Source organism: Callorhinchus milii, unplaced genomic scaffold, assembly GCF_018977255.1.
Source record: "Callorhinchus milii isolate IMCB2004 unplaced genomic scaffold, IMCB_Cmil_1.0 Scaffold2, whole genome shotgun sequence".
NCBI lineage: Eukaryota > Metazoa > Chordata > Chondrichthyes > Chimaeriformes > Callorhinchidae > Callorhinchus > Callorhinchus milii.
In genome coordinates this window covers 119,559,432-119,586,004 of record NW_024704743.1, presented here as the reverse complement: position 1 = coordinate 119,586,004, position 26,573 = coordinate 119,559,432, and the positions used below count along the sequence as shown (strand labels likewise).

Here is a 26,573-nt window from a genome sequence, read left to right as displayed (position 1 = left end):
ATGACCTTGCTTATTATATTTTACCATAAAAATACAAAAGGGCAACATATATTTGTTCTCAGCCTCATCGCCGTCTCAAAAGAACGATTGTGGTACTTTTGGGTATGTATTTAGCAAGAATGCAGACGTTTAATAACATCTTTCGGACTTGTCATAAAACATCTGGCTGCACTTCTCAAAAGACAGGTGTTTTTACATGAGCAAGACAAGTATCAGTGAAAGGAAATGGTCTCTCAGCGTATTTGTTTTTGAGTGGAACAATATGTTTTTTACTGCAGTTTATGTAAAGAAATTCTAATTTGTGTAAACATTCCATCATAACCTGCTTTAGAATGAAGATATCTTTCAGCTTGCGAGTTTCCAGGGTCGGTTTCTGCACTTAGGCACTTTTAGATGCAGAGATATTTGTATGAAATGCAACCTTATGCAAACCTGCATCATAAACACACTAGCTCCAATCCTGGTGAACATTTGTAACTGCCAACCAGGAACAATGTTGGAAGTAACGTAATGGCAAAGCATTGTTTAGGAGTTGTGGGGTGAGACCAAAACCTGCTACTGAAAATAGCACAAACAAAAGCTGGAAGCAAAAAGGAAAATGTCATGCAGTAATAATAAGTAATAAATGTACTTGCAATAATACGGTTTGCAGTACATTTGATGTAGCGCCAATCAAGCTAGGAGGATGTCTCAAGGTGCCTGACACCCTCCTTCTGTAAAATGAAAACCATAAGTCACAAGAAATGGCATTGCGGAAAAAAGATCTATAATCGAGGAATCTAGTTCAAGGCCAATTTAGAGTGGAGTTCCTTTAACTTGTTCATTCCGGAGAAAAAGGGAGGGAGGCAAGGATGGAGGGAAGAGAGGTATATACAGGGTGACCAAAAATTCATGATAACTACCCAATTATCTAAAAAAAAATCATAACTTCTGATATTCTGACATTGTTATGGTAACACAACTTTTTGGTCACCTCATATAGGTTCATTGTTAACCAACAGCCTTTGCAACTGACTCACATGTTTGCTTTATTACTCAAAAGGAACTTGGCCATACAAGAAAAAATTAGCCATGATGACATTCTCCTGTGAAAAGAGTGTTGAATAGAGGTGGTTATTGGAAATTATTCAAAAATAAATGGAAGTGCACTAGAAGGAAAGGCTTACAGAAATCCTAACCACTCATGCGAACTTTGCTGAAAGCTTTGCTATCCATGATTTATTATTAGAAGCAACTTTAATCTGTAATTAAAAGTCTTGCCTGCCATATATTAAGAATTTGCTATTTGCACCAAATAGAGATTTCTCTAGATTTGTTCTACTTTTGTTGTCTTTAATTTTGTTCCATTGGGTAAGATGCTAAAGTACATACCAGGTTATCTGTTTAGGACTGTGAGCTACCCTATATTAAAAATAATAATAATAATAATGATCTTTGCATTTAATGTAGCACCTTTTCATTTGGGAGGACACGTCAAAGCACTTCACGAAATAAGTTGGTGACTATATTTTATAGGTGAACACGGCAGCTAATTTGTACACAGCAATGCCCCACAAACAGCCAGGAAGCGAATGAGCAATTTTATCTGGGGAATTGTTGGCCAGGACACCGGGAGAGATCCTTTTCTTTTTGAATAGTGCCACAGGATCTTTAACATTCACCTAAGCAGGTAGATAGAACTTCGGTTTTATTTCGAAGGACAATACCTCTGCTGAAGCCACCCCCCTCCAACACCTAACCCCAGCCGATTTGCACACAGCAACATTCCACAAATATGCCAGAAAATGAAAGTGAATGACTATTTCTATTTTTTTATCTGGGAGATTCTTGGCCAGGAAACTCCCTTCTTTTATCAAATAGTGCTGTGGGATGTTTAATGATTGCCTGAACAGGGAGATATGATCTAAGTTTAACATCCCACTCAAAGGATGGCACCTCTGGCAAGGCAGCACTCTCCCAGCAATGTACTGGATTGTCAACACAAGAATGTGAGCTCAAAGTCCCCACGTGAGGCTTTAAACCACAACTATCTAACTTTGAGGCGACAGTGCTACTAAATGAGCCAGGCCGATAGATGAATATATGAAATGTTCACCGCCTGTTCTGATTAGAGGAAGCTTTGTTTTCCCTTCTGCTGTCTTTGGCAACTCAATATGTAAATTCTGGTTTTACAGATAAGTAACTGGGTAATGCATCAATTGGAAAGTTGTATATTTCCAAACGCCCCTCTGATGATCCAGTGAGTAAGGCATCCCGTCCCAGTTTGAATCCCAGGCTGTGTCGAATTACCTTGTATAAGCCAGATCTGGAGTTGGAACTACAAATAGGTACTGTTTGTGTGGCAGCCTGGCTCAGTTAGTAGCACTCTCACCTCTCAGTAAGAAGATTGTGGGTTCAAGCTCCACGTCAGGACCTTAAACTCATAGAGTCTAGACTAATGCCCCAATGCAGTGCTGGGGGGTACTGCACTGTCAAAAGGAGAAAGGAGTTTCACCTGGTGTTCTGGCCAGCAATGCTCAAATAAAGGTGGTCACTCACTTCTTGACTGTTTGTGGGACATAGCTGTGCAGAATTGGGCTGCTGAATTCACCTACAAATACAGTAACCCAAATAATTATCAGCTGGGTTTCCACTCCTGAACATTACTTTATCTAAAGCAGCTGGAAGATGCATGTGGGTGGGTGCCTGTGGAAGGGATCAGGCTCAGCTGCTAATAGTTGTGTCAATTTCCACATGTGGACATCGGCCACTTGGGCTAGTTACCCACAACGTTGGAACCCTATCCCAGTAGAAGAGGAGTCAAAAAACCCTCATGAAGGAAGGTAACAACATTCGCAGAAAGAAAATAAAAAGCTTCAACCTGGACTGCGCAATCCAGTTATCGAACAAGTACGCTGCAATTCTCATGAATATATTAGTGGTTTGCAAGTCAAGTAACAATAACGTCTGGTAAACACATCTGGGGAGAACCACCACAACTTTCCCTTTTTCAGTTGCATAAATCTCGATTTACCGTCGGTTTTGAAACAATGCCCAAAATGCTGTAAACTTCTTCCTTGCTGTTATCCACCACTGTTTCCTCCTTCGATGGGATAGAGAGTGGGTTCCAGGTCTCGGCAGCTGCTGATGATTTTGTTTCTTGATCACCAACAAGAGATTTGCTTCTCTGGATCGAGCTATAGTTTTTCCTTTGCTGTCGCTTTCACAGGGAATCTCTGCTTTGCAGCAGCGCAGCACTCCACCTACTGGTGCCCAGGAAATGGTGAACTCAAGTCATTGATCACGAGAGAAAGAGAGAGAGAAAGAGAGAGAGACGGGGAATTCCATTTAGCTATCTGCTGAAAAAAAAACACCTAATTTAAACTTTTTTAAAACCTTTTTACCCAGTGACGTTGACGTAAACCAGCATTCTGCGTTTGATGCAGCTCTTTTTATGTCGGGAAGACGTCTCAAAGAGCTTCACAGGTTTTTACTGTGAAATACAGTGACTCTATGTTTTGTAGGTAAACACGGCAGCCAATTTGAGCACAGAAACAAACAGCAGCCATGGAAACAGGTGACCAATTTTTTAATGTGAGATGTGGGATTGTTAGCCAGGATACTGGCAGAAACTCCCTTATCTGTTTGAATAGCGCCATAGGATAATTACCTAATTATGTTTAACAAATCAAAAACCTATAACAAAGGAACATGGACTTAAACTAAGATGGAGGTGTACAGATATTCAGATTTTAATTATTAATACTACTACTACTGATAATAATCCGATGTTCTGGCAAACAATCCCCCAGATAAGATTGGTCATTTGTTTCATGGCTGTTTGTGAGACATTGCCTTGTGCAAATTGGCTGACACACCCTCCTACAAATAGTCACTTCACTTTACAGTAACTCCTGTGAAGGAGAGACGTCTTCCTTATATGAAAAGCACTACGTAAACGTAGAATTGCTTTTATTAACGAAATGCTGTTTTTTTGGTGTGGTGAACACAAATGCTCTTCAACAAATGGAGTAATAGTTTGTTGAATAAGTCCTACAGCAAATAAATGTGAATTTGGCTCCTACCATCCCCCCCAAAAATAATAAAATTGATCACTCAATCCACGACTGTGGGACACTGCTGTATGCAATTGGCTGCTGTATTTTACCCACAAAATACACGGTCGATTCACATTACAGTATATTCTGTGAAGCGCTTTGAGACATCTCAACGACGTGATATGGTGCTATGTCAAATTTAAGCATGTTTTTTAATATATAAAATAGTACATAAAGGGCATGAGGAAAGTTAAGTTACCCTGCAGTTTGAAGTTCACAGCTACTCTCTTTAAAACCCCCTTATGTTTCTACAGCTGTGATTTAATCCAAACCTGTAGATTTCAGTCACTTTGTCTCAATTGAAAAAAAGAGGGCTTTTGGTTTTTGGCTCAGCTATCTGAAAGGTTATAAAATGTTATCATGCTGTTGATCTGCAAGAATCATGCCAATACAATTCGAAGAAATATAACCCATATGGAACATACATTTTTGCCTCCTAATGTGGCCGTTTGGAAAATCTTACATTCATATAAAAAAGGACACATCCTTTCCTCATTAGCTGGAAGAAACGGGATTTTTTTGGCACCAGGTTCTTGTGGAAACACTCTGCTGCTTTTTATATGGATTGGTCTTAAGTTTTTTGATGACACTGTTTAGAATAGGAAGTATCTAATAAGCAAAGCATTTTCTTTAATGCGTTGCCAGCTTATTTAAGATGTGCCTGGGGGTCTGAAATTTTATCTGCGACATTGCAATAATATGTATTTAATTCTCTGAAGTGTTCACAGCAGAAGCTTCGTACTTTTAAGCGAGGAGAAAATACTTTCTTCAAATACAGTAATTTGGAACATCTGGAGCGATTAAAATGAATAAATGTGCAGCAGACCTTTATAACTTAATCACATTCATGTTAATCCACACCAGTAGCTAATTACATTTTCTCATTCATTCAGCTCGGATTTGGAAAGAGTACAAAGTAATGTGTTATTCTGCTGCTCCTGTTGCTGCTGCATGATTTGCACAATAAAGTTTTAAGTGCACGTACAGGTTTTTTGGTTAGGAATTTGCTGATGTTCAGAACCCAGGCAGGATGTGAAATGAGTGGTTTTATGTGTGATTGTGGTAATTCCAGTGACATCCACACCAGGGCATTTGTTTTGCACGCACTCTCTTTATATAGGGTTCAAGCCCCATGTTGGGACTTGGAACTGTCAAAGGCTGGCACTCCAATGCAGTCCTGGGGTTGCTTTGCATGTTATAGGTGCCATCCTTCGGATGGGATGTTACACCTGTTCAGGTGGACGCCAAAGATCCCATGACACTATTCGAAGATAGAAGGGAGATTCTCCTCATGTTCTGGTCAACGATCCCCAAATAAAACTGGTCACTCACTCCATTTGTGGGACACCTCTGTGTGCAAATCGGATGCTGCGTTCCCTGCCAAAACACACAGTAGCTCCACCTTGCAGTATATCCTGTGAAGGCTTTGGGCCATCCTTCTGATGTGAAAGTAGCTATATCAAATGCAAGGATTATTATATAAACTGCAATAGTTGATGGTTTTAAACCAGCAAGTTGAGGCTTAATTCAGCCATGCACATATGCGGTGAAATATTGTCAGTTCTTCAGCCACTTTACCCATAATTCTGGACTTCCTGCCTCAATTCCTCTTTATCTATCTTTAAATTCTACGTGAAGACTTACTGCTTCAACCGCACCTGGGGTCACCTCCCCTTCTCCCATGCTCGGCGCCCAATCCGGTCTCTGTGCACACTCCGAGATGCTGTCCTGCGTGAAGGTGATATATAAATGTAAGTTGTTGTTGTTCAACACCAGATTGGTCTGAATGAAGAAGGCCCTTCGATCCGTCTGATCCCATCCCTCCAAAACACCCACCCCACCGTCCCTCTGTCACAGCATCAAGCTGCTTATTAAACAAGTCCAGTGTCTTGGCCTCAACCACCTTTCCTGGCTTTGTTAGTGGAAAATCTTGACCTCTGTAGTAAGGCCCTTTGAGTCTGGATGAGCTGCTGAATGATGAAAGGGCAACAGACGGCAGTAGGTCTGGGGGAAAGGGGAATGAAAATGGAGAGGTTCAGGAATATCCTGAATCTTACACAAATATTATTTTACAGCTGGTCGAACTTGGTTGTAAACCTGGGTAAAGCAGAGCAGGATATCGAGGAAGAAAATGAGGTAGCCCAACATTTGAATGAAGCGAATGAGGAATCGGTTCATAATTGTCCCTTCCTGTCCCGAAGGCACTGACTTGTGCCAAGGTCTGCAGGTGCCCAGCTCCGTCTTGTACCTTATGTAAATAGTCATTGTTCCTTTGTGAGCCTCAATGGTGTATGCAGGATAGGGGATAGTTGATGCAGAAAGTCAGATAAAGAGATGGCAAGAGTTTAGAGAGTCACAGAGAGAGAGAGAGAGAGAGAGAGAGAGGAAATGTAAAAAAAGAAAAAGAAAGTAAAACAAACGTCTGAGTGAGAAAGAACGAGTTAGCAAGAGAAAGTGAAGAGCTGGCAGTGTGATACAAGAACAGCAATTTGCATTTAAACAGCACCCCTCATGCAGGGTAGAGTCCCAGAGCGCTTAATACTGATACTATAGCGATGAAAAGAATATTTAAGTTAGCTTTGTAGTCAAATTATATTTTGTGGGAAGAGATTATTATCCCCAGAAAACGATCCTCCAATCAACCAACTACTGGGTTCCTATTTACTGCTAGGTAAACAGAGGCGTATGGAGTAAGGAAATCTGCCTAAGGTTTTGCCCTGCCTGAACTAATACGCGAGAGGACTCCACAAACTACAGCAGGTATAAGATGCTGTGGAGTGACCAGGCTGCTCATCTCCTCCCTAACCCTGGGAAGGGTGAGGCCAATTATCCCTCTCACGCAGGCCCAGTACATTGACCACGGACTGCAATTCGAACTGAACCAGCTTCGTGTGCTGCAGCTCTCTCCACTACACTATCAGGAGAGCTGCCCCTTCACAGGTTACTTATTTTAAAAAAAAACTATAATTCTCGAATTCCTAAAACATCGAACGAGCTGAGGAACGGATTATTGTATTTCTAAAATATTATTCAACGCATGCTTCAGCGCATTCAATGTTTTAGAAATTTGATAACGAGACCTTTCTTATTAAGAAACCGCTTTTTTTAAGGAAAAAATTGCAAAGCAGATTCTACAGTTTCTGGCACTGTTCATTAAAAACAATCTTCAGATGGAAGTGTTTGCAGCCAAATTTTTAATTTTTTAGGTTCTTTGAACTGTATAAATCTTTTTGTGTGTCTGATAGTTTCAGCTGGCTGCTTTTTTTCAATTACTTGTCGTAACTTTGCAAAATTAACAGTCTCAGCCCTCTTTCATTGTTTGTCATTCCTTGGTGTGTCAGCCTAGCTCGGTTTAGAGCACTCTTGTCTCTGTGTCAGAAGGTTGTGGGTCAAAGCCACAAATTGGGGCTTTCAACTCTTAACGTCTAGGCTGACAGTCCATTGCAGTGCTGGGGTATACTGCAATGTTGGAGGTTGGAGGTAACTTCTTCTCAGATGAGACGTTAATGCGACCTCCTGTCTGCCTTTTTAGGTGGACGTTAAAAATCCTGCGGCACTACTTGAAAAGAGAAGGGAGTTTCTCCCAGAGTCTTGGCCAACAATCCCCGAGATAAAATTGCTCATTCATTTCACAGCTGTTTTTGCAATTTGCTATGCTGTGCACAAATTGGCTTCTGTATTAGCCTACAAAACACTGTCACTACACTTTACTGTGGAGTCCTGTAGCAGATTGGTTTGAGCACCTGCCTCACAAGCGAGAGAACCTGGATTCAATTCCTGGGCAGGTCAAAACGTTGGTCAAGTTTCCTTACTCCGCACGCCTCAGTTTACCTAGTAGGAAGTAGGAACCCGGTTGTTAGTCGATTGATGGATTGCTTTTCTGGGGGTAATAATCCCTTGAAAAATATATAATTTAAAAAAAAAAATTGCTCACTGAATCCACGACTGTTTGTGGGACACTGCTGTGTGAAATTGGCTGCCGCGTTTTGCCCACAAAATATACAGTCAATTCACTTTACAGTACATTCTGTGAGATGTCAAATGCAAGGATTATTATAAATTTTTTTATTTTCTTACAGATCTGTAAACAAGAGCGGAAGAAAAGCACCACTCCAGAAGGCAGTGGTGTGGACTGTTCCTCACGGCACAGTGGTGCCCAGGACAGTGGTATCGGGAGTGACAGCGCCCGAATTCAGATCGTTCAGATCGAGCAGCAGAGTGGCACAAGCCATCACCGGCTCGCCAGACCCTCGCGCCAGTCTTCCATCGTGAAGAACTTAAACTTTATTCCCTTTGACGTGTTCGTCACTGCCAGCCGTATCTCATTCATGACATACTCGTGCACGGTTAGCTCCGAAGTCCAAGAGCAAGTGAGGCAGCAGAAGGAGGGCGACAAAATGGCCAAGAGCGTGGCAAAGCCCCAGGTTGTTGAAGCGGACATTGCCCCACAGGGAAAATCTTCCCCGTCGCGGATCGCAGTGCTGACTGCCGAGGACCTCCTGAACAGTAACAGCTCACTTCCCTCTGAGAAGCTTGCCACTCGCCTGTCATTTGAGAGCCTTCTTGCACCGAGCAGGTCCTCCGCGCGACAAGCCCTCGGCATCACCATAGTCCGACAGCCAGGCCGAAGAGGCGCGAGCGATCTTCAACTGGAGCCCTTCTTGTACTTGGTGCTGTCCCAACCTTCGCTGCTGTTGAGTTGCCACCATCGAAAACAGAAGGTGGAACTGTCGCTATTCGATGCGACGCTGAAGGCGGTAGCACCAGATTACAAATGCATGGGTAAGAGACATTACATACTTTCAGATTGCTGTTAAATTGCAATGCAAGCAACTGGGATCAGCCTGGCTCATGTGGTAGTCACTCATGCCTCTTGAGTCAGAAGGCTGTGGGTTCGAAACCCATGTCGGGACTTGAGCTCAGTCTAAGCAGACCCTCCAGGGTAGTGCTCAGGATGTTATAATAATAATAATAATGATAATAATCCTTGCATTTGATATAGCGCTTTTCACGTCGGGAGGACGTCCCAAAGCGCTTCACAGAACACACTGTAAAGTGAATTGACTGTATATTTTGTGGGCGAACGCGGCAGCCAATTGCGCACAGCAATGTCCCACAAACAGTCATGGATTGAAAATGACCAATTTATTATTGTTTTTGGTTTTGGAGGGATTATTATTAGGCGTGTGGAGTAAGGAAACTTGCCCAAGGTTTCGCCCTCTGCCTGCAAATGTTATTTGCATTGTCGGAAGGGCTGTCCTTCAGATGAGACCAAGGTCCCGTCCGCCTGTTCAGCTGGACGCTAGGGATCCCTTGACACAAAGGATCCCTAAAAAGAGAGTCCCTAAATAAAATTAGTCATTTGTTTCGTAGCTGTTTGTGGGACATTGCAGTGGGCAATCGGGCTGCTGTGCTTAGCAACATTGACAAGATCTCCTGCATCGACAAGGGCTATTACATGAAATGTATTACACATAAAAGGAGCAAAGTAACCGAGACTGAAAATCCTTGTGGTCTTGGCCTTAAAGCCACTGTCATAAAACACAAGAATTTAGGGAAATGTATTAGTCTTCATTTAGCAGCAGGTTGAAGGGGTGTTACAATACAAATACATAGTAAATCCTGTGAAATGATACAAGATGACTTCCCGACGTGAAAAACGCTGAACCAAACGAAAGAATTATTATTGCAGAAACCTGGAAGAGGTTACGTTCATTGGTAACGGGATTTGCAAATTACGTTTTGGGTCAGCTGTCTGTTTGACACATGCGGAAATCCATTGCTATGCTTGAGTATATCCAAACCAAACTGCTGAGAGTGCAACAAACTGCTCTGTGTCTGTCAGCGTTGTCCATGGCTTTAGCCAATTGCTTTTGAGGGACTTGTATCAACGTCCTTTCACCATTAGGAGACTTCACTTTAGACAATACTGAAGGTAGTTCTCAATAAGATTTTTTAAGAATCTTATTGTAATTTCACAAATGCAGTATGCAGACTCCTCATTCTCAGGTTGATTTCTTCCAAAATAGGCCAATTATGAGGTTTCCCTTATGAGGTTTAATCTAAATGTCACTTGCTATGTTACTGAGCCATCCAGACCAGGAACTTACCAGATCAAATCCGATGCTTGGTCTTTGCTAAATAAGTTATTGAGCAGGGCACTAGTTGGGGACACTGCAATTGACAGTGCCATGGGGCTTTGAAGAGAGATTCTAGGGGTATTAATTCCTTAGAAACAACAACAACAACAAAACGACTGTTTGTGAGACACTACAGTTTGCGTTTATAATAATAATAATAATAATAATGATAATAATCCTTGCATTTGATATAGCGCTTTTCACGTTTTCTAGATGTCTCCAAGCGCTTCACAGAATATGCTGTGAAGTGAATTGACTGTATATTTGTGGGAGAAACGCAGCAGCCAATTGCGCACAGTAGCGTCCCACAAACAGTTGTGGATTGAAGTGACCGATTTTATTGCTTTTTTTTCTTGAGGGATTATTATCAGGCGTGTGGAGTAAGGAAACTTGCCCAAGGTTTCGCCCTGCCGGGAATCGAACCCAGGTCTCTCGCTTGCAAGGCGAGTGCTCTAACCACTGTGTTACAGGACTCCTTTACAGCTCTGCTGCAGTTTTCTTTCCAAATGTTGAATCTTTCACCTGAACTGTAGAGTCGTATTTATCTTCAGCTCAGCACAAATTCAGAAAATACTGCAAGGATGAACTCTGTGCTGAACTTTTAGGAGATTAAAGAGCAGTCTTTGGGGGAAGCTTGGAAAAGATGGCTGCTTAGGAACATTGATAACAATCATTAAAAATGCACTGGGAGGTAACATAAATTGAATAGGATGTGGAAGATTTGTGTGCATGATTTAGCGTGGGTGATTTATACATTTCGGTTGCAGCGGGCCAGATGTTTTCACAGTAGCTCAACAGAATGCTTGACAATCCGTAAATTTTACAAAAAGGGAAAGATGGGAATGACTATGATGCAACTGAGAAGAAGCTATTTTAGTTTGTTATAAAAGTCTCTAGGACACTACCCCATTTGGAGGTCACTATATAAATGCAAGTTGTTGTTGTTGAGAAGGGAATGTCATGGGTTGTTCCTAAATGTTCCTCGTTAAACTTTCCTTGTCAGCTTGGCTCAGGTGACAGCATTCTTGCCTGTGAGTTAGAAGGTTGTGGGTTCAAGTCCCACATCGGGAATTAAACCCACATAGTCTAAGCTGACACTCCAATGCAGTACTGGGGGCAGTGTGACCTGTTGCATTTTGGAGATAATAATAATAATACTTGCATTTGATATAGCGCTTTTCACGTCGGGAGGACGTCCCAAAGTGCTTCACAGAATATACAGTAAAGTGAATTGACTGTATATTTGTGGGCGAACGCGGCAGCCAATTGTGCACAGCAATGTCCCACAAACAGTCATGGATTGAAAATGACCAATTTTTATTATTGTTTTGTTTTCTTTGGAGGGATTATTATTAGGCGTGTGGAGTAAGGAAACTTGCCCAAGGTTTTGCCCTGCCTGGAATTGAACTCAGTTGTCTTTCAGATGAAGGAAGGTTCTATATACCTGCTCAGGTGTTTCTTAAAATGAGACGTTATAACCGAGGCCCTGTCTTCCTGTTCAGGTGGATGTTAAAGATCTCATGGCACTACTGGAAAAGAAAGGGAGTTTCTCTCTCCCAGAACCTGGCCAACAGTCCTCCAAATAAAATAGTTCATCTGTTCATGGGACATTGCTGTACAATTCAGCTTCAATGTTTGCCTGAAAATACACAGTCACTCACAGTAAATCCTACAAGGCACTTTGAGATGGCTTCCTGACATGAAAGGAGCTAAGCCAAATGCAAGGATGATGATTATTATGGGAGTTCACATTTACCTCTCAAGATGGAGCCATGGTGTTGCTGGTGCCTTATTACTGAAAGAGGCGTCTTACAACATAACCTTTGTTTTCTGCGGAAAATCTCTTGTACATCACTAGAGTCTCGAGACTTCAGCTTTGCCCTGAGATCATCTCGGAAATGACAATAGCAATGACAACTTGCATTTATATAGTACCCTTCACACAGGATTGCATCTCGGAGCACTGAGTCTCACTATGTGATGAGTTTGATTGTTGATGTTTTGCTCCTTCCCACCAACGTGCAAACAGACGAGTGCGAGGCAAACACAATATTTGGTTTTACTTCAATCTCTGTAAACTGCTAACCATTGAGTAACTTAAGTTTTTACTTAAGTCAAGAGGAATCTTCATAGTGCAACAAATCTGTATCGCATTTCAATGTGGTTTTAGACCAATTGTAATGAAATCCTACAATTATCTGAGACCCGAGATGTCTCATCGTCTTAACCTTTAGATCCTTTGTCTTCAAAGTTAATGTTGTGCAAAATTATGCAAGACAGTTGCTTCAATTCAGTTCTTAAGAAGGGCTGCAGGGAAACCTACTGCCAAATTAAGATTGAAATGAATTTTCCCAAATTCTTGTGTTTTACGACAGTGGCCTTTAGGGCAAGACCACAGGATTTTTAGGCGTCAGTTACTTTGCTCCTTTGATGTATAATATGTTTCATGTAACAGCCCTTGCCTACGTGGGAGATCTTGTCAATGTTGCTGACATTGCAATCGTACTGAAAGACTCAGCTGTTGCAAGGTGTAAGGGCTGAACTTGTCAGGAGATTTGTGTGGTTAACTAAATTGACATTTTTCATTAAACATGAGCACCAAATGTTATTTAACATGGAAACGTTTCACAAGGGAAAAAAACTGATGTGATGCTTTTAGAGCAAATAAACACATTGTGCACTGAGCTCGAGATGCTCATTGTCCTAGTTCTAATGTTTGTGTTTATTTTGGTGTCTGACGTAAGGGGAGACCCATCACCAAACTCAAAGGTCTCCCAACCAGACCAAGCATTCTATGTATGAATGCCACCTACACATGGAAATTATCTTGTCTGGAATGCAATAGAGTGGGACACTGCTAATTTTGGATTGTATTAGCACAGGTTGGCAAGAGCCAAGGCTTGGGACCCCAGAGTCTGTGATGGAATAACTGCTAGAATTTAACCAGCTAAAACCATATATCTTACCATTGAAAGCTGGCAAACTTTCCACTGTTTGACCTGCTCGGACTACCCATTAGGGCCTCGGCTGACAGTGCTAACGGAAGCTGAGTAGGAAGATTCCCTGCCCCTCCGAGGCCTGCCAATGACCCAGGCTGGCTGGTCTGTTCATCAGCAGTGCCCTGGAGAGATCTTCGTTTAAGTCTTCGTAGTTTTAAAAAAAAGTGATGAGATGTAATTTGGTTCATGATTTTTGCAGATGCTGGAAAAACTCTACCAGAATCTCTGGATTACAGTGTATGCTGGCTGCAGACTGTTGCTGGTGAGGTTGACCTCAAAGCTGGCATTCCTCCACCATTCATCTCTCTGCAACTTAAAGACTTTCTCAACGGGCCAGGTAAGTCTTATTGTTGCAAACACGTTATCTTACCACGGAACCACAACAACCCACAAGACGGTTGTTAACCGAATGATTCCGTCACAAAATATTGCACAGCATTATGATAGCATAGCATTTGTGGAGTCCTGTAGTGTAATGGTTAGAGCACTCGCCTTGCAAACAAGGGGACCTGGGTTTGATTCGATTCCTCGGCAGCGCAAAATCGTAGGGAAGTTTCCTTACTCATCTCTTTACCCAGCAGTTGTTAGTCGATTGGCGGATCGCTTTTCCGGGGTTAATAATCCTTAAAAAAAAGTCAATCCATGACTGTTTGGAGGGCGCTGCTGTGCGCAATTGGCTCCCACGTTTTACCCACAAAATATACAGTCAATTCATGTTTACAGTATATTCTGTGAAGCGCTTTGAGACATCTGAAAATTGTGATAAGGCCTTATATCAAATGCAATGATTATTATTAATATTATGATGCCTCAATTCCATTGTGAGCCAGGCTGTCACCTATTGATGTCTATTACCCGGGGCTTGTAAAGCAGATTTGTTTGGCCCAGTTTTGTAAATGTCGAAAGGTATTTGCTAGATTCGCAAAATCTTAACAGTGAATCCTGGAGGCCGGACAGGTGTTATGGGAACATGTTGGACTCTGTACGCACTTTGACCCTTTTGGAATTTGCAGATCGTCATTGTCCGTGTCGCAGTTCAACAGCTGCAAATTAGTGTAACAACAACAAGTTACATTTCCACAGCGCCTTTCACGTTGCGAGGACATCCCAAAGTGCGGGGCAATCAGGGATTTGGACCCGAGCAAGGGGTTGAGATCAAGAAGGGGTGAAGGGCAGGGAGGGGAGGGGTAGGAGGGTGACCGAAGGCGCAGTGGAAGAGGGTCTTGAGTCGGGCCTTGAAGACAGCAAGGGAGAGAGCAAAATGAAGGGACAATGGGATGGAGTTCCAAAGGGTGGGGGACAGAGAGGCTGAAGGCCCGACCGCCGATGGTGGGGCAGGCCAGATGGGGAACATGGAATAGGCTGAGCGGAGGGGACGGACGGGTCGATATGTATACCCTAAACGAAGTTCGAACCTCAGTCATTTATACATTCTTTACATGGGGTAGAAGATGGAGCTATAATCCTCAAAGGACTGGAATTGGGTGAAGATTTACATGTGCTCCAGTGAACTATACTTTTTAAACAATTTGTAAATTGGCACTTGAAGGAGATAGTGAAGCAATTTACCAGAAACGTAATCCCATGTAATTCAAAGGCACAGGAAGATGAATAGTCATTGTGCAACATGCGGCTATGCCTCTGCAGGGCATCGATCGAGCTCATTTACTAATCCACCACCCTGCTCGGCTTCAGTCCCCTATACGTAGACTGTGGAGTCTTGTGGCGTAATGGTTGGCGTGCTCACCTCACAAGCGAGAGGACTCGAGTTCGATTCCTGGGCAGGGCAAAATCTTAGGCAAGTTTCCTTACTTTGAAGGGAATAATGCCTTCAAAAATAAGCTGCTCACTCAATCCACGACTGTTTGTGGGACACTGCTGTCGCATTTTTCTCACAAAATATACAGTCAATTCATTTTACAGTATATCCTGTGAAGCGCTTTGAGACGTCTCGACGATGTGATAAGGCGCTATATCAAATGCAAGGATTATTATTATCAATCCTCTCTGCGACTTATTTGGGGTCTCCTATCAGCGGGAGAGTGAAGGCTTCATAAATGGGCTCCAGAAAACAGCAGTAAACAAAAGGTATGGCACACTGCTTGTTTAAAAGTAGCAGCGTTGTCCTGCTCTGAAGAGTGCAAAAAAAACAATTAAACTATTATTTGCTCTACCTGAAAAGTTAACGTAACATAACTCAAATAAAAGGCCTGCTGGCTGTTTCCTCTCTGCCGTGCAGACTAGTATATGATTGATGGAGCCCCCACCACTGCCACTGGTTAAGGATCCTGAATAAGTAATTTTCCTGAATTTAGCAAAGGATATAATTCTGTCCATTAAGCAGGTCAGCAGCTTCCAGAAAAGCTGGGAAATAAACGCGAGCAGAAACCCACCAGAGCAATAATTCCAGCAGGTGATAGATTAGTTGGAACAAATTGGAGCCATTATGGCCTGGCATCTCTGGTTTTCATCAAGCGCTTTTATGAATGTCGTCATTTTTTTTACACACACACACACACACACGGTGGCAGGCCAGAAGAACACCTAGAGCAGGTTAATTTGAATCATATGATGTGTCACTGGCGTCAGCTGACACGAGCTTCATTCCATGTGTGAAACGGTAATAAATCCACTCCCAACTGGTGCAGTTACCCCCCCCACTGTGAGGAGGTGAACTGATCCGGGCTTCAGACTGGCACGCTGGTCCTTCGTAATTGGAAGCGGGGGCCACCTGTTCCTACTGCAGAAAGCTATGGCGAGGGAGGGAGAGAGAGAGAGGAGGGAGTGAGTGAGAGAGGAAGGGAGAGAGGGAGGGTGAGATCAGACGCACACTGAACATCTCACAGTTCATTCAGTTCGGATGTGTGCCACGCGTTGTGACGTCATGGAAAAGCCGGGAATGTGCCCAACTGATCCCACGTTTACCCTATCCCTGTACCCGTGGTGCCACTCGTTTAAAGCTGTCACTTTTGATTTAAAGTGAGCTGATGTGCGAAAAAGAGAATTGGCCAAAATGTTATTATCTGCTCAGAAGGTCAATTGTTAGTGTAGCCTTGACTATTTTTTTCGCTGAGATACACACTTCGCGTTGCTTGATACATTTCTCTGCTTTCAGAGAGAGATGGGGAAAAAAGAACTCACGAGATTAGTGGAACGATTTAAGTCAGCACCGAAATTCAGGGTTTCAATTTTCCAATAGCGCGGGCTAGACAGAGATCCATTTGATGTTGCATTACTCCCGTATTTAGGAGAGCGAACACAGGAACTTTAAAGTGTGCCTGCACCAGATTATAGTCCCATTATTCAATGCCATTGACTACCGCTGGGCCCACAGTGAAAGATTGACTAGGTGATTAAAAGACGTGGAAGGCTGAGTCGATCAGTTTTTTCAGGCCATCTGGAATTTCACAAGGTGCTTTGCTGTTGCAATTCATTCACAACTGAACCCTTTTTACGCAGTGCCATTGCCTCGGTAGTTTTAGTTAGTGCGTCCCCCTATCTCTCTCTGTCTCTCTCTAGACTGCATGTGGCTTCTACCTCCAGATTCAGTTTTGTTTGAATAAAACATGGTACCAGAAGTATGATTTCACTTGGAGATTCGTAACGCGTCTCGGGTGTTTGCGCGAACCTTTTTTCTTGCCAAAAGGAATCTGTTGGCTTTTGCTCTGCAAGACTTGGATGGTTTTCACCCTGTTGACTGCAGAATTAAACCTCTGTGGTTACCCGAAGCATTCGCCCCAAATGATCTGTGGTTTGAAGCCATTTCTCTGTGTTGAACCACAGCGTTTCATAACTAATGCACAAATATCGCTAATATGCAGATTTTGAAGGATTGAAACACGAGGAACTGTTGTTTTTAATTAGTATATAAAGCGTTTGGATTTAAATCTTGCGGAAAAATAAACTGGCTGAAAGTAAAAATTTATTTGAAAAGGAAAAATTTGCAAGGATATGGGGAAAGAACAGGGGAATGGGACTGATTGGGTAGCTCTTCCAAAGAGCTGGAACAGGCACGATGGGCTGAATGGCCTCCTTCTGTGCTGTAATATTCTACGATTCTATGAAAGTAAATTTGGAGTCCTGTACCTCAGTGGTTAGAGCACTCGCTTTGCAAGCGAGAGACCTGAGTTCAATTCCAGGCAGAGGACGAAACCTTGGGCAAGTTTCCTTACTCCACACAGAGCCTAATAATAATCCCTCCAAAACCAAAAACAATAATAAATTGGTCATTTTCAATCTACGACTGTTTGTGGGACATTGCTGTGCGCAATTGGCTGCCGCGTTCGCCCACAAATATACAGTCAATTCACTTTACAGTGTGTTCTGTGAAGCGCTTTGGGACGTCCTCCTGACGTGAAAAGCTCTATATCAAATGCAAGGATTATTATTATTATTATTATTTGCCGGCACGGTCCTTGAGCATTATAATAAATTAAAACCTATTGGGTCTGATGTATGACAATTTATGTCCGTATTCCTCAATATTCCTCAACGCCGTGTTTGCCTGCAAAATGTATAGTCACTACCCATTACAGTATATCCCGTGAAACACTTTGAGACTTGCTCCTGAGATGAAAGGCATTATATTAAATGTAAGGATAATTATCAGGTCACCTAAGTGCTTCTGGTATACTTCTGGTAACCAGACTTAAGTTATGCCAAACTACTTGAATCCTTTTAAAACTTATTTGCTCCCTTCAGTATTCATTATCTGCGCTATCACAGCAGCCTGGACAAGGGAGTTCATCTGATTTCCAACCAAAGTTGCTACAACTTTCTCTACCTGCTCATGAAGTGTATAGTTATTTGTTCAGAGCTGTGGCAAGATTCTTTCCCCCAAGGTTCATATTTGTGCATGTTCCCCATGGATATGGAGAAAAAGATTGGGATAAATTTAAGAAAATAGCAGTGGATGTGATACGATGGATCAAATGGCCTCCCACTTCACTGAAAACTGCATTTTGGAAACTCTGCAGTAACGCAGCACATTCCTTGCATTGCATTGGGGTTTCAGCCTGGAATGTAAGTTCCAATGTGTGGCTGGAACCCACAATCTTCTGATTCAGAGGTGAGAGTGCTACCATGAGACATTTGAAGAGTGAGAATATATAAGGGTACAGGGAAAGAACAGAGAGTTGGGATCGCCGTAGTTAACTCCAGTGGATAAGTTTGTACCTTCTTCAGTTTAATGAGCTGTATGACCTCTTTCTGTGCTTTAATTTAATTTCTATGATTCAATATCTCAGTAAGAGATGCCATATTCTTTTTAATATATTACATATTCATATATTCAATAGAAGGGGATATAGGGGAGAGCTTTTACACACAGGTTGGTGCTCTGCTAAATATCCCTCTCAATAAAGCATCTTCCTCATAAACCAGTTACTGCACACTTTGGATCTGACTCATGAAAACAGTTTCCAATTGACTTGCAGACTCTGATTACAAGATTGTTTTGTGTGAGGAGAAGCAGAGGAAGACCACCCCAGGAGGTAGTGTCTGCTACTGTTTCAGCTTTTCACAGATAACAACAGCAATTTGCTTTTATACTGCGCTTCATCCATAATAATAATCCTTGCACTTGACATATCGCCTTATTACGTCTTCGAGACTTCTCAAAGCACTTCACAGAATATACTGTAAAGTGAATTGCTATTTTGTGGGCAAAACACGGAAGCCAATTACACACAGCAGTGTCCCACAACAGTTGTGGATTGAGTGTGCAATTTATTATTTTTTTAAGGAATTATTGCCCCCCCCCCCCGGAAAAGCGATCCGCCAATCAACTAACAACCAGGTTCCTACTTACTGCTAGGTGAACAGAGGAATGTGGAGTAAGGAAACTTGCCCAACATTTCACCCTGCCGGGAATCAAACCCAGGTCTCTCACTTGTGAGGCAAGTGCTCTAATCACTGAGCTGCAGGACTCCATGATAGCTTCTCGGAGCGCTGCACAGTGGCAGAGTTGGATGGCGAGCGAGGGAGGAAAGGGGAAGCGGAGGTGACTATAGGCACGATAGGAAGAGGCAGGTCTTAAAGTGGGGTTTAAAGAGAGATAAAAGAGAGGTGAGGTAGAGGTGGGTAGGCAGTGAGTTTGAGATGTTTAGGACCGTGGAAAATTTACAAATGGAAATACAACTGAATTTTCACAGATTTGCTATCAGTGCCAGCAGATATTTGATTTGCTTGGACAGCAGCTTCACATTGATTGCAAAGATTCAGTGAATGACCAAGAGTCACACCCCAATCCTTTTGCCATCTCTGATAATGGACACCCCTCTTTTTTACGTACATTTTGGGGGTTACTTGTTCTTGAGTTCTTGAAATCTTCCGTGTTGAAATCCATCTACCTCACTTTTTGCAATTTACTGGTAAATCACCTTATCTTTGTTGGTGTGGTTTGTCAAATTCGAGTGGTGGAGAATTACATTGTGGGGAATAGAATACCATTGCCATGTGCTGCACCCATCCTTACGTGCTCTCTGGTCAACTAAATAATCTTTTAGTCTGACCTTATAATATGCCTTAATCCTAAACTGTATCTTCTCAACAAGACTGACACCTCTGACCTATTCGCCTAGATTAGAGGACCCTGGGTTCGATTACTGGGCAGGGTGAAACCGTAGGCAAGTTTCCTTACTCCACACTCCTCTGTTTACCTAGCAGTAAATAAGAACCTGGTTGTTAGTCGATTGTCGATTGGGGGATGATTTTCTGGGGGTAATAATCCCTTCAAATTAAAAATAAAAAATGTGGTCACCCAATCCACGACTGTTAGTGGGACACTGCTGTGTGCAATTGGCTGCTATGTTTCGCCCACAAAATATACAGTCAATTCACTTTACAGTAGATTCTGTGGACCTCATTGAGATATCTCAACGACGTGATAAGGCGTTATATCAAAACAATATTGCATGGACCACTGCACCCTTGACATCTCAAGTCCATTGCTGTATCGCACATCCCACAACAGCACCTCCATTAACTTGCACTGCAGAAGCAACACAGTACTGGTCTCCACAGTCTGCTTGCCCTAATGTGGTCTTTTCTATCATTATAAAAAGGAAAAGACCAGCAACACAACAAATCAAACCTATATATATATATATATATGTATATCCCACAGAATAACAGATGGTTGAAAGGTGCAGTACAGATGTGCATGGAGTTTCCTAATTGAATATCAGCAGTTGTGGAACAAGTTGGCCTAGAGCCACTGCAGGACTGTGTACACCTCAGTAATTCACCCCAAACGTGCGTTTCTCAATGTGCCACACAGTGTAATTGTAACGTGAGATTTATTATGTGGCATTTACTGTATTGTTTAAAAATTAGTTGATTTGTATTTCCTCAGTGTTGGTAAGGAGCCTGTGGATTTGACAAATTGACTAATACATGCAAGATGTGTTCGTGAGTAAATTTTCTTCCAGTGTTTTATTTAAAGAAGGTAAATAGATTCTGGGAGCAGATGGCTTTTTGCAGAACAAGAAGATTCTCTACGCTCCCTTATTTTTTGCTTCTTGTGGCTCTCGGCTAAATTGAGGATTACACAGACATAAATTACTCAATTTATGAAGGTCAAGTTACAAGCCACTTTTTATAACAATAGATCAGATGGAAAGAATCGTTTCCGCGTTGAGAAGTGTTAGGAATAAATTCGATGAAAGTCGAAATTTAGCCATTGTTTTTATATTAGTGAGAGGGCGAATAGTTGATGCTCAAGCTATTATGTGATCATTCCAGTCCTTTCGACTAAGTAACAAAATTTCACCTGCAAAACCACACAGTCACTTCACTTTATGGTATAGCCTGTGAAGCACTTTGGGATGTCCTCCTGACTTGAAAGGCTCTGTACCAAGTGTAAGGATTATTAAGTTTTTTTGAAAACGAACATTTATTCCCATTTCTGACAAAACCTGAAAATGGATTACTACAGCAATAATTCACAACGTATCAAACGTCTTTCATGTGGGGAAATTGACTCAAAGTGCTTCACGTGAAATGTGAGTGTGAGTGGGGGAGGGGTGGGGGGAAAGGTTGCCGAAAGCACAGAGGAAGGGAGAGGGGGCAAAATAAATATTATTGATTCTCAATAGAACCAGAGGACACGGCCTGCGATTGAAGGGGAGGGGACATGTATAGAATGTATAGTTTGGGACACGACTTGTCATGCGACTGCCGAGATGGTGGAAGGCGAACTGGATGGACCTTGGGTCTTCTTTCGCCAGCAAATTCTAACCTTCTTATGTTCTCTTTCTTGAGCAGATGCATTTGATTTGTGAGTGTGTTTGTGTGTGGCGGTGGGGGTTCAGTGTGCGCGTGTGTGCTCGTGCTCTCGCGTGTTGCACATGTGTCGTGCGAGCGTTCAAAATCGCTCGTTCGGTCCCGTTTCCAAAGGGAGTTGACCCGGGTTTCTCCGGTTGTAAATGAAAAACGTTTGCACGATGCTGAACAGGAGACCATTAAAACATGTCCAGCAAATTAACTAATAACCCTCCTTTTGCTTTGACATGTGCGCTATGGCCTTTGGTAAGTGTTTTTCAGGGAGCACACATTTTTTTAAACATCTCTCCATATTTCTTTTTGAAAAACACAGCTGAAATTCATTTGGATTTCTCACGTCCATGGAAAGCAAACCTCAGCCTTGTCAAACTGGATCAAGTAACTCATTTCTTGAAGAGGATTCTACCCAGATACGGCTCTGAAATCCCAGCCAAAGCCGCTGTGCCCCCGGAAACCTTTCCCAGTGAAGAGAAGACGCCTGCGTCAGGATGCGGTACGAGGGCTGAATCCGGTTCGCAGGGATACACCTCGTTCGCGGAGCGGCTGATGGGCCATGGAAGCGTTTGGAAAACTTTGTCTTTCTTTCAAAAGTTTTCCGTCCACACAGCTCAGATCGTCGTCATCATGGAGACCGTGCCTCACCCCAACAGCCCTTGCCTTCTGGCGTCTCTCACGAGCCTGAAAGGCAGCCTGTATACAAAAGCAGGTCCCAAAAGCACAGGTGAGTATTTGTTTGAGAGCGAGGGGGGGGGGGGGGGAAATAACTCTCCAGGTAGAGAACTGGCTTCGATTTAAAGGGCAACAGCAGCCCCGCAGATTGCAGAGCTGGGAATTGCAATTGTAAGTAATGTTCCGATTGTGACCATGTTAATTTCAGTCGTTTCCCTGCAGGGTTGTTCAGGGGCAACGTCTGTGTATTCAAAATACTCGTTTCACATGATGTCTCTGGGGGTTGCCAAACAGCCCTCTCTAACCTCCCCATCTTCCTACTCCCCTTTCCACTGTTATTTATATTGGGACTTTGATAAATAGTCTTCAGAATCCATTTGGGGTTGGGAGGTCCAGATTTACTCACATAGAAGTAAAATAGCTCAAATCCTGCAAAATACAGTGCGTTTTAACAGATCTGCAACACAGCGAGGTTGCCTGCTCGCACACTATTATTAGCACTCTCAGGTCAAAAGCCAGTCATTCCCCTCAAATTTGTGGCGTCTGCTGAGCTTGATTCGACGTTGAGAGCTCCTGAATGCTGGTGGAAATTCTCACATAAGGTCTTCTGGAAGCGAAAGGAACAATGGGTTTTATAAAGCGACTAAAACAGAACAACTGTAAAGTGAACGGCGCAATCCAGCTGCCGATCTCCTGAGTCGTATCAGTTTGCTTCGTGCAGCTGGTGCAGATGAAGAGCGAGCTCTCACTTTTAACCAGATTTAGGGATTATCTTTCACTGTAAATTCATACGTTTGGAAAAGAGAACACATTCGTGTGTTTGACTGTGCAATACATTTTCCAGTCATGTGTGTAAACGTAAGGTATTTATTGGTGGGTGGTTGGGTGAGAGAGTCGAGCAGTCCGAATTCCAGGCAACATTTTACAGCCTAGCATTGAAGGTCCCTTTGTTAACAGAGTCTGAGCAAACTGTTCACGATACACTACAATTTACATTTATCCAGCACCTTTCACATCGGGGAGGACGTCTCAAAGAGCTTCACAGTGATGGATGGATGCCTGATCTGAGGGTTGGAGCTATGGGGGTGGTTTCGGTCGAAGTGTACCTCTTTGACCGAAAGTGTGGTCAAAGAGGTATATTTTGAAACGTGCCTCGAAAGAGGGGAGGGAGGGACTCCAGAGAACCGGGGCAGAAAGGCTGAAAGTCCTTCTGCCGATTGTGATGAATGTTACAGTAGTTTACCTGATTCCACTTCCTGCATTTTTAGTAACTTAATTACTTTTAGACGACCTTTTCCCCGAGAAGGTAATCCATCAGTAAATAGAAACGGTGTGTATGTAATTCTTCCACGCACCCTGCGATCTTATAAGAAACATTGCTTTTATGAAGGCTGCATCTCACTGTGATGCAAAAATGTCACGTGCCAAAACCAAGTGTTTGTAACAAGATTGAGTTTGTAACAAGGTTAGAGCACTCGCCTCACAAGCGAGAGGACCTGGCTTTGGTTCCCGGGCAAGGCGAAGCGTTAGGCAAAGTTTCCTTACTCCACATGCCTCTATTTACCTGGTTGTTAGTCGATTGGTGGATCGCTTTCCGGGGATAATCCTTTAAGATAAATAAATAATAATTTTATCACTCAATCCACGACTGTGGGACATTGGTGTACGCAATTGACTGCCACGTTTCGCCCATAAAATATACAGTCAATTCACTTTACAGTGTATTCACTGGAAGAAGCTGTGTGCATATAGGAGAGGCTGTGTGTATACAGTGAAAGACACTGGGAGAGGCTGTGTGTATACAGGAGAGGCTGTGTATATACAGTGAGAGACACTGGGAGAGGCTTTGTGTGTACATACCTGATAATAATCCCTCAAGAAAAAAACAACAATGATTTGGTCACTCAATCCAATGTTTGTGGGACACTGCTGTGCACAATTGGCTGCCATGTTTCGTCCACATATATACAGTCAATTCACTTTACAGTATATTCTGTGAAGTGCTTTGAGACGTCTAGAAGACCTGAAAAGCGCTATATCAAATGCAAGGATTATTATTATTATTCTGTGAAGCACTTTCAGACATCTCGGAGACGTGATAAGGCACTGTATCAAATGCAAGGATTATTATTATTATATTGAAGCTTTATGGGATTGCTGCCATCCTAGTGCAATACACTTATTCTCTGGGAGTGAAATCTGTCATGTCAACCTAGGACTAGTTCTCACAAGCATCTGATGACAGTCGAGCACATTTGGTTCAGGAAAGCAGGATCAATAGGCTACACTTGACATGCAGAGCACATAGCCTCTACATCCGGCACTGCTGTAATGTGATGTGCCTCTTTACTGTTCGATTTTTAAGTGAACTGTTTGTATTCTTGTACTATTTTACATTGTCCTATCGTCTCTGAAGGCACCGATTTGGACCTGTGCATTCCTCAGTGGCCATTCTTAATGGAGGAACCTGGAAAGCGAGTACCACTGAGCTATTTGAACATAAGGGAGAAAGACGTGAAAGTCTCGCCCAGCCTGTCCTCACCTCACATTTGTACACATCACACATATCCACGCACAGTTCAGAGCTACGTAAATTAAGGGGAGTTTTTAACCCAGTGAACCAGCAATTATAGCAATGGCTTCCGCTACCTTCCGAAGTCGCTTGTATACAAAGGGCATTGATGTATTGTTTTGCAGAATAGCTTTAGCCTTGCATCTTGCATTTGTGGTCTAATGTACAGTATTTCATTCATGATTGCCCGAAAGAAAAAAAAACAAATCTCAAGGGCTTTCAGATTGATAGTATAATACCAATGTTAATGCTCCGCATTGTTTGGCATTAATTTGCTAGGGTATTGAGTCATTTACAATAGCCAGAAGCTACATTACACAGAATCAAAGTTCTTTACCTCTCAAGGAAGGCAGCTCAAGGATTTACCACTGGTTACACCACAGGAAATAAATTCTTTGTCAATGTAAGCCAGAGGACAAATTAAACATTAAATAGGCCATTGGGGATTGAAGGTAAGTGTGGTTTGTGGAGATGAATACAAATCGCCATTAAAATTTCCCCTGGCACTGCTGCAAGAATATTGGGTGTATGTGCCTTGATTTTGTCACTTTTGACACCTTGTCACAAGTAGCTTAAACCCTCTCGATTTCCAGCACTCAATAAGAGGTTACGACCATATTGGCTAAATAACAGCTGGGATTTTAAATGTCATTACAACATACCTCTCGCTGAAAAGTAAAAGGGGGATTTAGCTGACACAAAACTTGAGTTACTGAATCTTGTGATAATGAAAAGCAGTAGAATCCTGATTCCTGTCTTCAATCCCCGAGGCAGAGGTTGTGTTTGCCATCCCCTGAAAGCAAAAATGTAGGAGGAGAGAACAGATGTTTTAACGTCCAAGAAACAAGACACCACCTAATCCTGGGTTAAAAATCCTGCAATAAATTGCAAAACTGCATTGGTTTTTGCAGTCTCCAGAAATTCACCTTTTTGTAATGTGTAGCGCATATTGGTCAGTTTCTTAATAGCTCCAAAAAATCATCAAAATCCCAAAGAGAATGAAAATGAAGCATAAAAGTAACATTAGATCAGGTTAGATATTGATCCTTTAGTAAATTTGTTGCCCCCCCCCTGAAAAAAAAGGCAGAATTCTTTTTTTGCCATGTTTTCACTTTTTTTTAAACAAGGTGGTCAATGGCATAAGTATTATAGCTGTCAGAATTCTGACTTATGTTTCCAACTCGTCAATGTACTGATGTCTGTTTACCTGCCTTCTCTGTGGTTTAGTGAGATGAGATCATCCAAATTGATAACCATCTCTGTGTTTTCTTCTGATTCATCTCTGACCTGAACTCTACTTGAACCTAGTTAGACACAAAACATCCAGGATTCTTGGCTGAAGCCATAAAATTTAATTAAATCCTACAGAAATGATGTGTAAAAGAACACCACAGTACCCCAATAAAGTGAAAATAAGTACTGTGTTGGATTAAAATAATAAATGTGCCTGCTTTTCTACGTTTGAAGTGAATGCAGCAAATATGGCTTCCAACAGACAATATAGTAATGATGTTAACAGGAAAGGTTATAAATGACATGCACAAGGATTTCATCTGTTTAAGATCACTGGTTGCATTTACTGCTGGTAACACACACACACACACAGGCAGCTACCTACCTCTATGTCGGTGCTCTATTGAGCAAAGTGTTTTGAGATGTCAATGATATTCATAATAGCATTCTAAATTGAAAACACTAATTTATTCGATGGTGCAATAAAGCCTAGTTTGTTTCCACAATTCGCCAAAGGATTGGCGCAGTTAAAGCCTCAGTAATCATGTCGGCAGGCAACAGCCTCTTTCCATTGTTTGTT

General features: G+C 42.3%; 1 protein-coding gene across 1 annotated transcript in view; it reads left to right on the top strand.

Moving 5' to 3' along the window:
- LOC103179701 (vacuolar protein sorting-associated protein 13B) overlaps nucleotides 1–26,573 on the top strand; it is a 481,880-nt gene that overhangs the window by 382,064 nt on the left and 73,243 nt on the right. Inside the window, 3 exon segments of the mRNA XM_007895087.2 lie at nucleotides 8,177–8,879; nucleotides 13,436–13,573; nucleotides 21,833–22,240. Coding sequence (XP_007893278.2) covers nucleotides 8,177–8,879; nucleotides 13,436–13,573; nucleotides 21,833–22,240 — 1,249 coding nt within the window.